Source organism: Oreochromis aureus, linkage group 4 (genome assembly GCF_013358895.1).
Source record: "Oreochromis aureus strain Israel breed Guangdong linkage group 4, ZZ_aureus, whole genome shotgun sequence".
Classification (NCBI taxonomy): Eukaryota; Metazoa; Chordata; class Actinopteri; order Cichliformes; family Cichlidae; genus Oreochromis; species Oreochromis aureus.
This window is the reverse complement of record NC_052945.1, coordinates 167,738-182,181: the sequence shown is the minus strand read 5'-3', so window position 1 is coordinate 182,181 and position 14,444 is coordinate 167,738. Positions and strand designations below refer to the sequence as shown.

Below are 14,444 nucleotides of genomic sequence, written 5' to 3'. Positions count from 1 at the left end.
CCACAGCTTTTTGAGTTTAGGAGTAAACCAGGGTTCGTCATTGTTATAACTCACCCTGGTGCGTGATGGCACAATGCTGTCCTCACAGAAGTGGGTATAGGAGGTGACAGTGTCCGTAAACTCGTCCAAGCTGTTAGAAGCAGCCTTCATTGTGTCCCAGTCTGTGGACTCCAAACACGTGCGAAGCTCCTCCACAGCCTCGTTGCTCCACACTTTTTTAGTCCTCACGACAGGTTTGGAGAGCTTCAGCCTCTGTCTGTACGCGGGGATCAGGTGGACCATGACGTGATCAGAAAGTCCGAGTGAAGCGCGGGGCACCGCGTGATAGGCCCCGCTGATCGTGCTGTAGCAGTGGTCCAATATCCTCTCCTCTCTGGTCGGGCATTTAATATACTGCTTGTATTTGGGAAGCTCTTGGCTCAGATTGGCTTTGTTAAAGTCCCCAAGAGCAATAATGAGGGAGTCCGGGAATGTCCGCTCCATGTGCAGTATCTGCTCCGCGAGAGCGCACTGAGCTGCCTGCACATCTGCATCTGGCGGGATGTAAACAGCGGCCAAGATGAATGAAGCAAACTCCAGCGGAGAATAAAACGGTTTGCAGTGAATAAAAAGATATTCCAGAGAGGAAGAGCAGTGCTGAGCAATCACTGTTACATCTGTGCACCAGCCACTATTAATGTAGAAGCAGACGCCTCCACCTGTGGTCTTACCAGAGAGAGAGGCCTGCCGATCCACGCGCAGCAGATGAAAACCCTCCAGTTTGAGCGCGCAGTCCGGGATGTCCTCACAGAGCCACGACTCCGTAAAACATAAGACACAGGAGTCTCTGTTCATGCTTCTCATCAGGGCCAGCTCGTCCATCTTATTCCTGAGTGAGCGTACGTTGGAAAGGAAGATCCCAGGAAGAGCAGTTCACAGTCCGCGTCTCCTCAGACGCACGAGTGTGCTCGCTTTCCTCTCCTTCCATGTCTCACTTTCGTGATCAAAGTCTGTAATAAATCTGCCGCAGATGCGACAAATATTGGAAGTAAATCCACAGGTGTTGTAGTCCTGTAGTTAAGAAGCTCTTCTCTGGTGTAAGAATATCCAGAGGAGTGCCCAGACACACAAGTTATGCACAAAAACAAGACAGAAGTAACGCACTGAAGTACCAGGGCATCCATACGCGGCGCCATCTTGGAAAAAGATCAGATATGGAGGAGTCGGCACACGCATCCTGCCTATGTCCATTGTTGCTGCAGTCCAAACAAACAGAGCACCTCAGAGAAGGCCCTGAGACAGAACATGACCCAGCACATAGCTCTGATGAGAGTGCCACCTTGGTACCGACATAGCAGGTCCACTGATTTAAACAGGCCTCGCCAATCACAGTGCATTCTGGGTAGTTGCTGTCATGTTATTGTTCATCCAGAACCAAAACAAAGATGAACGCCAACAGGAAATAAGAGGAAAACTCACGTGAATGATTAGCAGTTAATCAGTTTCAGAGAGAAACAGCGAGGCGGTTCGATGCTCACGTTTAGCCCATCTGTGGAGTTCTTGGGCGTGGGCGAGTCACGGCTCTGTGATACACGTTTCTGCATCTCTGACTCTGCAGACAAACACTTTAGTTTCACTAAACCGTGAATCTGAAAAATGAAAGTCATTCATTGAAGCGGGCTTATGTCTCTTATTTTGGCGCAGTCTTCATTACATCACTTCCTGTTCTGGTGCAGTAGCTTGTAATCTCATTTATCTTGGGTCAGAGGTCACACCCAGGCAGGATCACAGCGTCACAGAGTTCCTTCGATCGTGCCTCTGAGCCGTCTCTTTTGTGACTGGCTGAAAGGCCTTCTCCTCTGAGTCGGTGCGTATTTGTTTGGACTCATCACGTGCAGTAATAATGGACACAGGCAGGATGGGTGTGCGGACTCTTCCATATCTGAGCGTGAGATGAGATGCTGTATCCTCAGAGGGCGTTCAGTCTGAGTGAATTAACACCTGCAACGACAGGTGAGGCGTAACGACAGCTGTTAACTCGGCGGGTATCGCAGTGCTGCGGTCACATGATTATCGTCTCCTAAATGGTGCTGAAGGTGATCTGCCTCCTTCTTCCAGCTGTTACCCAGCCACGTGTCATTGGATGGCTGACCTCAGCTTGTTGCTGTGACCAATCACAGCTCAGCGACCTGACTCGCTGCTGTAACGGACGTCCCCTCTGGTCGTGCGTTGCAGCAGCGTTGCATTCCTCCTCTGTGTTCCATTATCACCGCACTGTCACCAGTCAGAGGCGATGTAGTGCATTCTGGGACTGCAACTGCATCATTAACAGAAGGATCCTGAGCTCCGTATCATATAAATGAGATATTATTAGTCAGTTAGAACAAAAACACAGAAAACACACTGACGAACGCAGCGCCGCTCAGCTGGATCATCGCCGACCGATGGTCATGTGATCGATCTGAACCGAAGCTCTGCTTTCAGGTTTTCTTCATGTGCGTGGTGCTGAGCGGGCGAGTCTCCCCGGCTGAGTTAACCTGCGAAACTTTGATCCTGCTGTCAACCAACTTCACAGGTAACTTCCTGTTTGGGATTTCCTTTGACGTGCTCAGTGAACCCGGAGCGCTGACACCTTCTCTGTGTTCTGTCTCTCAGCGAGGACCTTAGCCCGGCTCAACCAGACATTCACCATCAGCAACTCCTCAGGTCTGTATCACACACTCACCTTTGACCTTTGACAAACATCAGCACCAGAATCACGATGAGATACTCTGCTTTTCGCCATGGCTGTACTCTCAGGTGTACCAACAGGAAACTTAAGAGGTGCTTCTTTGTTTGAGTCATTCACTGACTTTCATTGTAGACTTCAATAATATTTACCAAAGGTGAGTCTCATGAAGTAAAGTCCCCTACAGGTCCTCCTGCCTCTCACCTGTCGCTCTGTCTTTGCAGGTGTGTACTGTGAGCTGTCGGTGGATGGGATAGGAACCTGTTGGCCTCAAAGTGTAGCAGGTGAGCTGGTCTCCAGACCCTGTCCTGAGCAGTTCAACGGGATCCACTACAACACCACCAGTAAGTGCCACACCTGCTCAGGTGCAGAGACTATCATGCTAACACGTTCACAGACAAGTTCTGATGTGTGAATGTGACAACAGCTACACACTTTCTCTCAGACATAGGCAGAGGTTTTTTCTCATAACTTTAGATTTTAGTTGATTTTTTACCTTTAGGGGCAATGACGAGCTGTTGACTGTTCTCTCCGAGAGGGGGCGTGTTTTTCCCAGTATATACTCTGTCTCTATTATCTTCAACTGATCTCTATCCACAGCCAATCAGAGGCTGCCAATTAAATGTCAGCCAATCACAGTTTCACACTCTGTGTCCTCACTGACGTCCAACACCACCTCCGTACGAGGACGAGCTGACTTCTTCTTCTTCTGTGCCAACTGTCTTCATTATATCCACTGTGTATGTGTGTGTGTCAGTGTGTGGGTGGCATAAATATCCTGTTTAATTAACAGTTTAGGTTGCCAATCGAACTTAATAGCATGAGTCATCTGTGTGTGTGTGTGTGTGTGTGTGTGTGTGTGTGTGTGTGTGTGTGTGTGTGTGTGTGTGTGTGTGTGTGTGAGAGAGAGAGAGAGAGAGAGACCAGCTGGAGCTCATCTTTCACTGGACCTTCATAATTTCTTCACACACAGAAAAACTCTTGCCCCTGATGTAATGTGGCCTCTGATTGGGTAACATGTTACAGTTTTTCTCGATTGCTAAAACACATTTCTTGAAACTACGCCTCATATCCGCACAACAGTAAACAAATCCATAACATCTCACTCAATTCCCCAAACATCCTATTTCCAGGTCAAAATGAAGCTCTACACCCAAAACTATTCACTCCTGCTGAAAAACCGAACTTTGCCCTCAGACATCAAACACAAGCCCTCAAAAACACACACACTACAACAGAGTTTTGCACACTGGTACAATTAATTCAAAACAATAGTTCCAAAACAATTAGGTTGCTTATGGTTCTCCCCTTCAAAACCCTTGTCACATGATAAACACAAAAGACGCAACCAATGTATGTACAGTGGCACATTGTCATTCATGTACTATACAGTACAACACACACCAGAAACATTATCCCACCACAGCATCTTGTCTTTGGTCTGGGTCAGGCCAGAGAATCTCATCCACATCACAGGCTATATTGGCCCCAGCCAGGCAGCGGGGTAAAATCCTCTTGCATGCCTGATCCACCCCTGGCATGCATCTACTGATATGTCTAGGCAGGCCTCTTCCATGGCCTGAAGGAGGTGAACACGGACATAAGGTTCTCGGTCATACACTTTCCACCGCCATGCCGAAAATAACTCCTCTATCGGGTTTAGAAAGGGGAGTATGCAGGCAGAAAGAGATTAGAAAACCTTGGGTTATTGGTAAACCAGTCACGAACCAGAGCAGCGCGATGGAAGCTGACGTTATCCCACACAACAACGTAGTGAGGCTGCTCTGGCTGTGCTGGTTCCCTGTAGTCCAGCTGGAACATATGTTGTCTTAAACCATCAAGAAAAGCAAGGAGAAGCATAGTGTTATAGGGTCCTACTACGGCATGGCGGTGGAGTACCCTCGTTGGCTGATGGCTGCGCACATAGTGACATTCCCCCACGCTGACCAGGGACATTTACAATAGCCCGATGGCCAATTATGTTCCTCCCCTTTTCCTTCTTTTGGTCAGGTTAAAACCTGCCTCATCCACAAAGATCATTTCATGGGGAACAGGCCGTCCTTCAATCTCAAAGATTCTCTGCAAAACACATAACACACAGTAAGTCAATCGGTACCCTGAACCAAAGTTCAAGAGTGCTGAAATGGCAGCATAAACTGCCATGCTGTGATGGTACACAATACCTTATACAGTATCAAAACTCATACCTGAACATATTCCACACGTTGGTTTTTCACTCTGTCAGAGTTTCGTTCGAAAGGGACTCGGTATGCCTGTTTCATCCGAATTGATTCTTTCGGAGGATGCGGTCAAATGTGGAGAGGCTGATGGCATTTATGCCTCGAAAAAGATGATCATCCTCAATCACTCTCCTTTGAATCTCTTGCAGGCGGATTACATTATTTGCAATTACCATGTTTACAAGTTCCCTCTCTTGCTCCTCCGACAAAAAGCCTTAACCTGCCTCCACCAGGTGGTCGTCTCTGTGTCCTACAAAAATAGAAGCACTCATTACTGTAACTGTCACACATTCATTTTACAGGAAAATAATGGAAACATACTGAAACTCAAGACACATAAATTCAGTAACTTAAACGTTACTGTACAAAGCAGTCTTACTGCAAGTACACCTACCTGTTTTCCTCCTGAAGGTTCTGATGATGGAGGCAACAGTGAAGCGACTCAAATTTGGTTGTACTCGTTGCCCAGCCTCCCTCATAGTCATCCCATGGACAAGGACATGGTCAACTAAAGTGGCTCAATTTCATCCGAGACTGACTGTCTTCGTGCCCTTGCTCTTCCCCTTCCTTGTCGCCGCTGTTCTCCACCTCCACCTCCTTCACCACCTCCTCCTCCTCTTCCACCACGTCCTCCTCTTTCACCATGTCCTCTTTCTCCACCACGTCCTCCTCTTTCACCATGTCCTCTTTCTCCACCACGTCCTCCTCCTTCACCACGTCCTCTTTCTCCACCACGTCCTCCTCCTTTACCACGTCCTCTTTCTCCACCACGTCCTCCTCCTTCACCACGTCCTCTTTCTCCACCACGTCCTCTTCCTTTGCATCTCTTTGGATCCATTGTTTCAAACCTGAATGAGCTGACTTTGGCCCTTTATCTATCCATCGCAGGTTCTGATTGGTGTGTGCTAAATTTTGACTCCTAGTGTTTCCACCTGGTTAATTGTGTGCTAATTGGGCTCAAGCTATGCTGACTTAAGTTAACATTATTGCATGCTAGTGCTTTCTACATGACTACATGGTGTAAGCACTGTAAAATGTAGGGATTTGTGTGTAGAGTTTTGCAGTACCAGTTCACCAAATTTGAGTCATGTGTCAAAGCAGGGAATAGTGTTTATAGTTCAGGGAAATGGGTGAGCTTTTTGACCAATAGCGTTTATGGTTTTGAAATTTTAGTTTAGAGGCCTGGTTATAGTGTTTAAGCAATCGAGAAAAACTGTAATAAAGCATCTGTCTGTGGGCACTGATGTATTGATCTGATCAGACTGATGTAAATTAAACACAGCATGCACTGATGAGATGGGTGATCAGGGGCGTGAGGCCGTGATGACAGCTCAGTAGTTGCCGTGGTTACACTGGAGTCGAGTTGGGTTGTGTTTTCTTCAGATTCTGATCAGATCTGATTAGTTCTCTCTAATAATGATTGATTGAGATATCGATGGATTGTGAGGTCCAGTTCTGTTTTTGAGCTGTGAGTCTGAGGACCCAGAACCAGATCCAGAACCTGAGCCGGTTTGTGGATGTCAGGGAGCAGACGTGTCAGAAGGAATAACTGGATGAATGCTGTTCTTAATTTAAATAAATTCAGATCAAACTGAGGTTATTGTACTCGGCCCTGAAAATCTTAGAAATATGGTATCTAAGCAGATTCTTACTCTGGATGGCATTACCTTGGCCTCCAGTAATGCTGTGAGGAACCTTGAGTCATTTTGACCAGGACATGTCCTTCAACGCACATATTAAACAAATATGTAAGACTGCTTTCTTCCATTTGTGCAACATCTCTAAAATTAGAAATATCCTGTCTCAGAGTGATGCTGAAAAACTAGTTCATGCATTTATTACTTTGTTTAATATGTGCATTGAAAGATATATCCTGGTCAAAAATGACTCCAAGGTTCCTCACAGTGTTACTGGAGGCCAAGGTAATGCCATCCAGAGTAAGAATCTGGTTAGATACCATATTTCTAAGATTTTCAGGGCCGAGTACAATAACCTCAGTTTGATCTGAATTTAGAAGCAGAAAGTTAGCGGCCTTCCAGGTCTTTATGTCTTTAAGACATTCCTGCAGTTTAACTAATTGGTGTGTGTTACCTGGCTTCATGGATAGATAGAGCTGCGTGTCATCTGCATAGCAGTGAAAATTTATGCTATGTCTTCTAATGATGCTGCCTAAGGGAAGCATGTATAATGTAAACAGAATTGGTCCTAGCACTGAACCCTGTGGAACTCCATAATTGACCTTAGTGTGTGAAGAGGACTCTCCATTTACATGAACAAACTGGAGTCTATTAGATAGATATGATATAAACCACTGCAGCACAGTACCTGTAACACCTACAGCATGTTCTAATCACTCTAATAGGATATTATGATCAGTTTCAGTGCCCAGATGGTCGGAATGGCAGTTGAGAAAAGCGCCAATCATTAACCCCTCCCTGACTTCTTTCTCAGCAAGTAGGCTGTTTACGGTATCTGCATCATTGAAGGCTGACTGGAGATATTTGCATGCACAAGAGAATGAAGGCTGAATGATAATCCCTAGGTGGAAACCATCTGAAAAAACTTTTAATAAGAGGTTGATGGAATCTGGGTTAGGATGTTTTTTTTAAAGTATCCTTTAATGTTGCAATATTTATTGGCGTGGACGGATGTAGCTGGTCATTGCTTGGTAGGAAAATTATTGCTAATGGTGTAGCCTCCTAGTTGCATAACAATTCTGCATTTATCTGTATCTTATGGCGAGGTTCAATTCAATTCAATTTTATTTATATAGTGCCAAATCAAAACAACAGTTGCCTCAAGGCGCTTTATATTGTAAGGTAGACCCTACAATAATACATACAGAGAAAGAGAAAGGCATATTAGTGAGGTGTGTTTTAGGTCTTGATTTTGGGGGGTTTGCAGCTGGAACTAAGCAGTTAAGAGCAGAAGCTCAACTTCTGGGCTGTGACTTATTTTGTGCTGGAATGTTACAAGCAGAAGGGGGCTGCAATGGTGCGAAGGGGAAGCAAAGATGTCACAGTTTCCCTGGTCGAGACCGCATCAGAATGTGTTCTAATTGAACTGTTGCAGGCAAGCAGCAACTTTGGAAGCAAACCTTATGTAGTACTGGTAAAAGTCAGTGCCACCGTAGAGCCTAACCCTAACCCAGAGTGACAATCATGTAGTTGCCAAGTTCCTGTCTTTGGCATATGTGTATTGACTTTTTTTTTTTTTAAATGTTTTGGGGTTTTTCTTTGCATGTAAAGAGCAAAGTGAATCAGAGTCAAATGCTTCTTTTTATGTCCACAAACTTGGCCAAATAATAATCTAGACAGAGGTTGAAGGTCCTGCTGTTTCTGCACTACAATGTCCAGTGTAATGTGTTCCAGGTAGCTCAGCGTGGTATAGGGCTTTGGAGTTGACGTCACGCCGCAATGCATTGTGGGAGCGCGGCACCATTTTCGGGGTCTACGAATCAAAACGAACGACAAGATGCTTAAAAGCAGCTCAAAAGAGAATGGACTGTATAGAGACCGATTGCGTCCAGAAGCGAAGTGGCGGTACTTGCAGAAAATCGCGTGCATTGGAAATGTGGACCCGTATGAAACACGGCGGTGGAGTAGAAACCCTGAAGACCAACCGCTACTGACATAGCCTGATATATTTTCGTACCTTATCTGTGGAGTCAGCGCGTACAACTCGTCATTCAAACAAAGGTAAGTCTGCTCGAGTACTGCGTGTGAAATGTGTTTGATTTCCCTGCAAACATTCAGATTAGTGCAGCATAAATTCATTCATGAGGGTGAAATTACAGTGAGAACATGTGGAGGCTCTGTTAGAGGGATAACATAGTGAGTTCAGTGCATTGATGTGACATTGTCCTGAAGGATTTAGTTATTCTCTATGGTTAAAGAAATTGCACTGATTTATTCATATTTATTATAAATAATTCTAATTATACATCTTGCTTCAATATTTGTATCTTGTGTCACTAAAAATACATCTTTAGTTTTATACATTGATTAATGACCTGCAGAATCTCCTTATCATATTAAGTAATTCATAATTGTCACTTTATGCTTTCTCCATCTCTAAAGTGATGACATCCTTGCATTACATACTTTAGGTTCATTTTCTGCAGGCAGGTTTCTGACAGAGAACAGGCAGATTTAGAATATAACATGCAGCGTTCTATAGATGGACACATAAAGAAATGAAAAATTACATGTATGTGCTAACTTTCTAAACACTGTTACATTTATGATAAAGTAGATAAAACACATTTATGTCGGCCTTGGCTCATAGTTCTTGTCTTTAAATTAACTTTGTCTGTGTGTGTTTCAGGTGCTGCACTCTCAAAGACTGAATGAACCAGCATTGCAGCCATGGGTCACTGTGAGCATCACAGGGAAGGTTGAAGCCGCCCACTGCACCTGTATGGCCGGAGTCGTGGAGACCTGCAGCCATGTCGCTGCTCTTCTGTTTAATGTAGAAGCAACAGTGCGGATCTGTGGCACAAGGCCTGTTACAGATGAACCTGCATACTGGGTTTTGCTGGGTAATGTGACCAAGATACAGCCAGAGGTTGGCCATAAGATAGACTTCTCTTCTTCAGCTGCCCAAAAAAAGGCTCTTGATCAAAACATAAACAGACCATCCGTAGTGAAAGGTAAAAGGAGCCGTCCTCAAAAAAGAAAAATCCCACCTGCTACTGTGGAGGAGTTGTCACTGCTATAATGCCATAATGTTTTATCTAGGGGTCTAGATTTATACCTGTAGTGCACTGCCATGTAAATAATTTGCATTTACTGAATATGTACTGACTGAGTACCACTGTTCAAAAATTGAATAAAGAAACAAACTAATTTTTGCCTCTTTTTTTTTTTTATTAAAACCACTTTATAGAACATCACATCAGTTACAATGTAGAGTCCATGTCATTTATAGTTTATAAAAGACAAAATGTTTACACAAAGTCATGACAGTGTTTACATGATATCACCCACTACTAACATTATTTACTGTATCTTTTGAAAAAAAAACCCCACTATTTATACAGCAAAAGACTTAAGAATATTTAACAGGAGCAAGTTTCATTTTCCCTGGTTTTACTACCACACTGTTCACCAAACGCAGCAAACCTTCACCATCTTATCCAGAAGGGTCACCTCTTCACCCTCACATGGAAGAAGTAATCTGATTGGCATGGTGGTATGTTTGAAGCAGGTCCCTTATGTAGCGCTGGAACCCAGTCACGATGTGTTTTATCCATTTCATAGGCTGGTTTGCTGCAATAATGCCAAATAATTAGAAACTCTATAAATAGAAGGTAGTTCTGCAAAATCACTCATTAGGATGTTTGCTCTAATTTGCTATGACCTCAGAGTGCGTCGAAAATAAAACTAATAGGCTATAAAGAGTGATATGAACAGATTTAGAACTTACTGGAATGAAAATGTCTGGAGCACCAACAGATATTTGGAGATGGAAGAGAGCTGGATATCAGCTCGTCTCACAGCTGCTATCCAGGCTAGACGCCTTCGTTTGGTAACATCGATACACGAGCTGCCTCATGTTGCTTCCAGGTTGGGAAAGAATGAAAAGATAAACCCTTTTCAAGCTTATTCTCTTGCCGGTCGTGTGATCACACATTGCAGCCGACCACACAGCAAATACGAACCATGGCTGTTGTGTGTGCCTTTGCTCCCTTTTCACTTGCGCTAGACCCCCAAAATGGCGGATCGGGCCAAAATCCTTTCCACGCCCACCCCCGTGACATCACGCTCCAAAGCCCTATCAAGAGTGATTGCATTTGCATACTCAGTGGAACGGTTGCTCCTGGAGGTTGAATGCTGCTGGAAGGCAGGCCTGGATGTGCTTTCCAAGCTCCTTAGACCATCTCACTGCGTTCAATACTTACTTATTATTAACCTTTTCATGCATGAATTATGACAACCTCAATCAGGTTTTTTTTCTTAAGTATTTTTGTTCATCTTTAGGCATGAAAAAAAGATTTTTGAACTTCATTTTTTTTTTATTAAACATAATATTTACATTATTGCTTTTAAGCAAAGCAGAATACCAGGAACTTAAAGCTGGAGGGTTGTCTGCTCAGTCATCCAGGTAAGGAATCCCAAAAAGTTGATTCTGTTCGTTTGGATGTTTTCAGTGGGAGAAACATTTCATCATCATCAGGTGGCTTCTTCAGTCTCAGTCTCTGAGGCTACCTCCAGGTGAACAGAAGCAACCCTTTGGGACTAAGTAGGGTTAATTCAAAAATTATAATATAGTCCAAATATACTAAAACAACAGCCAAAATTATGTTATTATTATGAGGTTATCATAATTTCAACTCTGTATAAGAATGTGAATATTCAGACTCAAAGACACTACTTTCTTATTGCCAGTAGGTTATCATATTGCTCTACTATTACTAATTGGTTTTGTCTCGTGGGAGTGTCTTTAGTTCCACAGTATTACCTCCAGTTTTTGGGCCCTGTTACATACATTTCAGTGTAATATTACTCAACTGTTACCACGTTTGCTACTTTTTTATATAGCACATTTAATTACAACAGCAACGATGACCAAAGTTCTGTACAAAAATACAAAACAACTAGTACCAAATAACTGATAATATTAGTACCAAACACCAAATTAACTAATATTACTTTGGTAATTAAGTGGTAGTAACTTAGAAATTACCACAGTATTATGTTCTTGTTTCGCCCTCGTTAGCCTGCTATTACCACTTTATTACGAGCTGTAATGGAAAACAGAAAAGTTTATTCAGCTGTAAAGTCATAAACAAAGTCATCATTTGTTTTACATCCGGATGTGTTGCTTTAATTAAGCGCTTCATCAGAGAGCAGCTGGATCCTGTGTTTCACATCTATCAGAAAACTGTTTAACTCGACTGAAGGCTTCACGGCTCAGGTCATTACTTGGACAGGCTAACAGAAAAAACAGACTATGTGAGCACAGGTGGGATCAGCTTTTTTAACCTGTAGCTCTGTGGACACCCGTCTTCTCTTTGTTAAAGGTGGGTTCACATCATGTGACTCGTGTTTTACCTGTACTGACAGTAACTGATGCGTTGATGCTTCTGTTCAGATCGGGTCTACAGAGAGTGTCAGGTGAATGGCAGCTGGGCGCCTCGAGGAAACTACAGCCAGTGCACCGAGATCATCGTCCTGGTGAGAAGCACCAACGCCAATCACTGATCAATATGCTCGGATCGTGTTTCTATAAGTGATGAGCTCGTAAACCCAAACAGAGCCTTAAGGAGCTAACATTAGCCACATTAGCTAACACGATGTTTGGCAGTAATGCACCAGAAACGCAGCATGACCACGTCTGCGATCTGATTGGCTGACAGGAACACCTGCAATTACAGATGCACTTTGTGTTTTCATCAGTCTTTAATCCGAAGACCCACCCAGACCTCAAACAGCTTCAGGTTCAGTCCTTTTAAAGGAGGAAGTCTTGCTCAGTGTGTGGCAGTTTAAAAGGAGTTAGTGCAGGTTTCACTCATATGTTTGTTAATGGGCCCAAAAGGAGGGTAACGATGTGATATCACTAAAGCTCCGCCCACCTTCTGTCATTATTCTGACAGACCGAGGACTATGTCCTCAGATGATACATGGGACAGGAAAACACTTTTAATGTGTGTGTGTGTGTGTGTGTGTGTGTGTGTGTGTGTGTGTGTGTGTTCACATGTCTGCTGGGTGATAATGGTCTTCTCTGATACTCTCATTAATATTGGATTTAGATTCATTCTCACTGTTGTCTGATGACATCAGAATGCTCATACACCCGCCCGTCTGTCTGCCCGTCTGTCTGTCTGCCTCAGGCTCTGTTTTGTGGGTGATGTTGTGCTCATGCTCATACACTGGTGTCATAAGAGTGTGACACATACCTACACACACACACACACACATACATATATACAGGCACATATTTAAGAGAAACAGGAAAAAGTTCGGACACACCTTCTCATTTAGTGGTTTAAACTCGATCTGCTGGGATCAGTACCTCACTGTGTAACTGGCTGCTGGATTTCCTGACAGGAAGACAGCAGACAGTACAGGTTGGTAGCAACACCTCCAGCCCAAGATCACTGAATATGGAGGCTCTCCAAGGATGTGTGTTGGGCCCCCTGCTCTTCAACCTGCTGACCCACGACTGCACACCATCACACAGCTCCAACCTTTTCATCAAGTTTGCAGATGAAACAAATGTGGTAGGTCACATCAGCAACAACGATGAGACCTACTACAGGAGTGAAGTTAACCATCTGGCTGAGTGGTGCAGCAACAACCACCTGTCCCTGAATGTGGAGAAGACTAAGGAGATCATCACAGACTTCAGGAGAGCCCACACCCTGCACACCCCACTAACCATCAATGGTGCTGCTGTGGAGAGGGTAAGCAGCACCAAGTTCCTGGGTGTGCACATCTCAGAAGATCTCTCCTGGTCAAGAACACAGCATCACTGGCCAGCCCAACAGCCACTCTACTTCCTCTGCAAACTGAGGACAGCGAGAGCATCAACCCCCATTATGAGCACCTTCTACAAAGGCACCGTTGAGAGCATCACTGTGTGGTATGGCTCCTGCACTGGGTCCTAATGGAAAAGTTACAACGGGTAGTGAGAACAGCGGAGAGGATCGTGGGTACCTTTCTTCCCTCCCTCCAGGACATCTACTGCACTCGCCTCACCTGGAAAAGTCCTCTGCATTACAGGTGACTCCACCCATCCATCCAACAGCTTCTTCAGTTTGCTGCCATCAGGAAGGAAACTGAAGACCCTCTGGGCTAAAACCAGGACACTGAGAGACTTTGTCCATCAGGTTGTCAGGATGCTGAACTCTCTCACTGCATCCACCTCTTCCCTCTGAACCCTCCACCCCCCAAACATACAAACTCTGAACCACCACCATTGTCTTTTCACTGACTGCCCCACCCACACTTGCACACAAACTTGCCCATAATCACTATGATAGTGTTGGACACTGCTGTTTAAATAATTGTATAGTATTGTGTTGTACATAAGACTCCGATTTTATTTTTATATTTTTATCTTTAAATTGCTTAGTGTACACTGAGGGCCGTGGGAGACGTGCACTTTCAAATTCCTGTGTATGACTGTACATGTGGTCTTTGACAATAAAGCTGACTTTGACTTTGAAACACACACACACATATCTATCTATATCTATATCTATATCTATATAGATATTTATTACATATTACTTTTTTTAAAACTGGCTTGTATATTTGTACATTTTATATATATATATCTTTTTCCCTATGTTAATACTGCCCATATGTATATAGCGCTGCAGAACTGTACACCCCCCCCCCCCCCCCAGCATGTTTGCACTGAGTAGGAGATGCTCTGTATCTCATTGTACAACTGTATAGTGACAATAAAAGCATTCTATTCTATTCTATTCTATTCTATTCTATTCTATTCTATATAGATAGATAGATATATACTACAACAACAACAAC

At 43.9% G+C, this 14,444-nt stretch overlaps 1 protein-coding gene across 1 annotated transcript in view; it reads left to right on the top strand.

Moving 5' to 3' along the window:
* The window catches only part of crhr1 (corticotropin releasing hormone receptor 1), a 50,357-nt gene that overhangs the window by 16,788 nt on the left and 19,125 nt on the right, over positions 1-14,444 (top strand). Inside the window, exons 2-5 of the mRNA XM_031738702.2 lie at positions 2,464-2,554; positions 2,635-2,685; positions 2,932-3,051; positions 12,043-12,125. Of these exons, the coding sequence (XP_031594562.1) occupies positions 2,464-2,554; positions 2,635-2,685; positions 2,932-3,051; positions 12,043-12,125 (345 nt within the window). The remainder of the gene's footprint in view (positions 1-2,463; positions 2,555-2,634; positions 2,686-2,931; positions 3,052-12,042; positions 12,126-14,444) is intronic.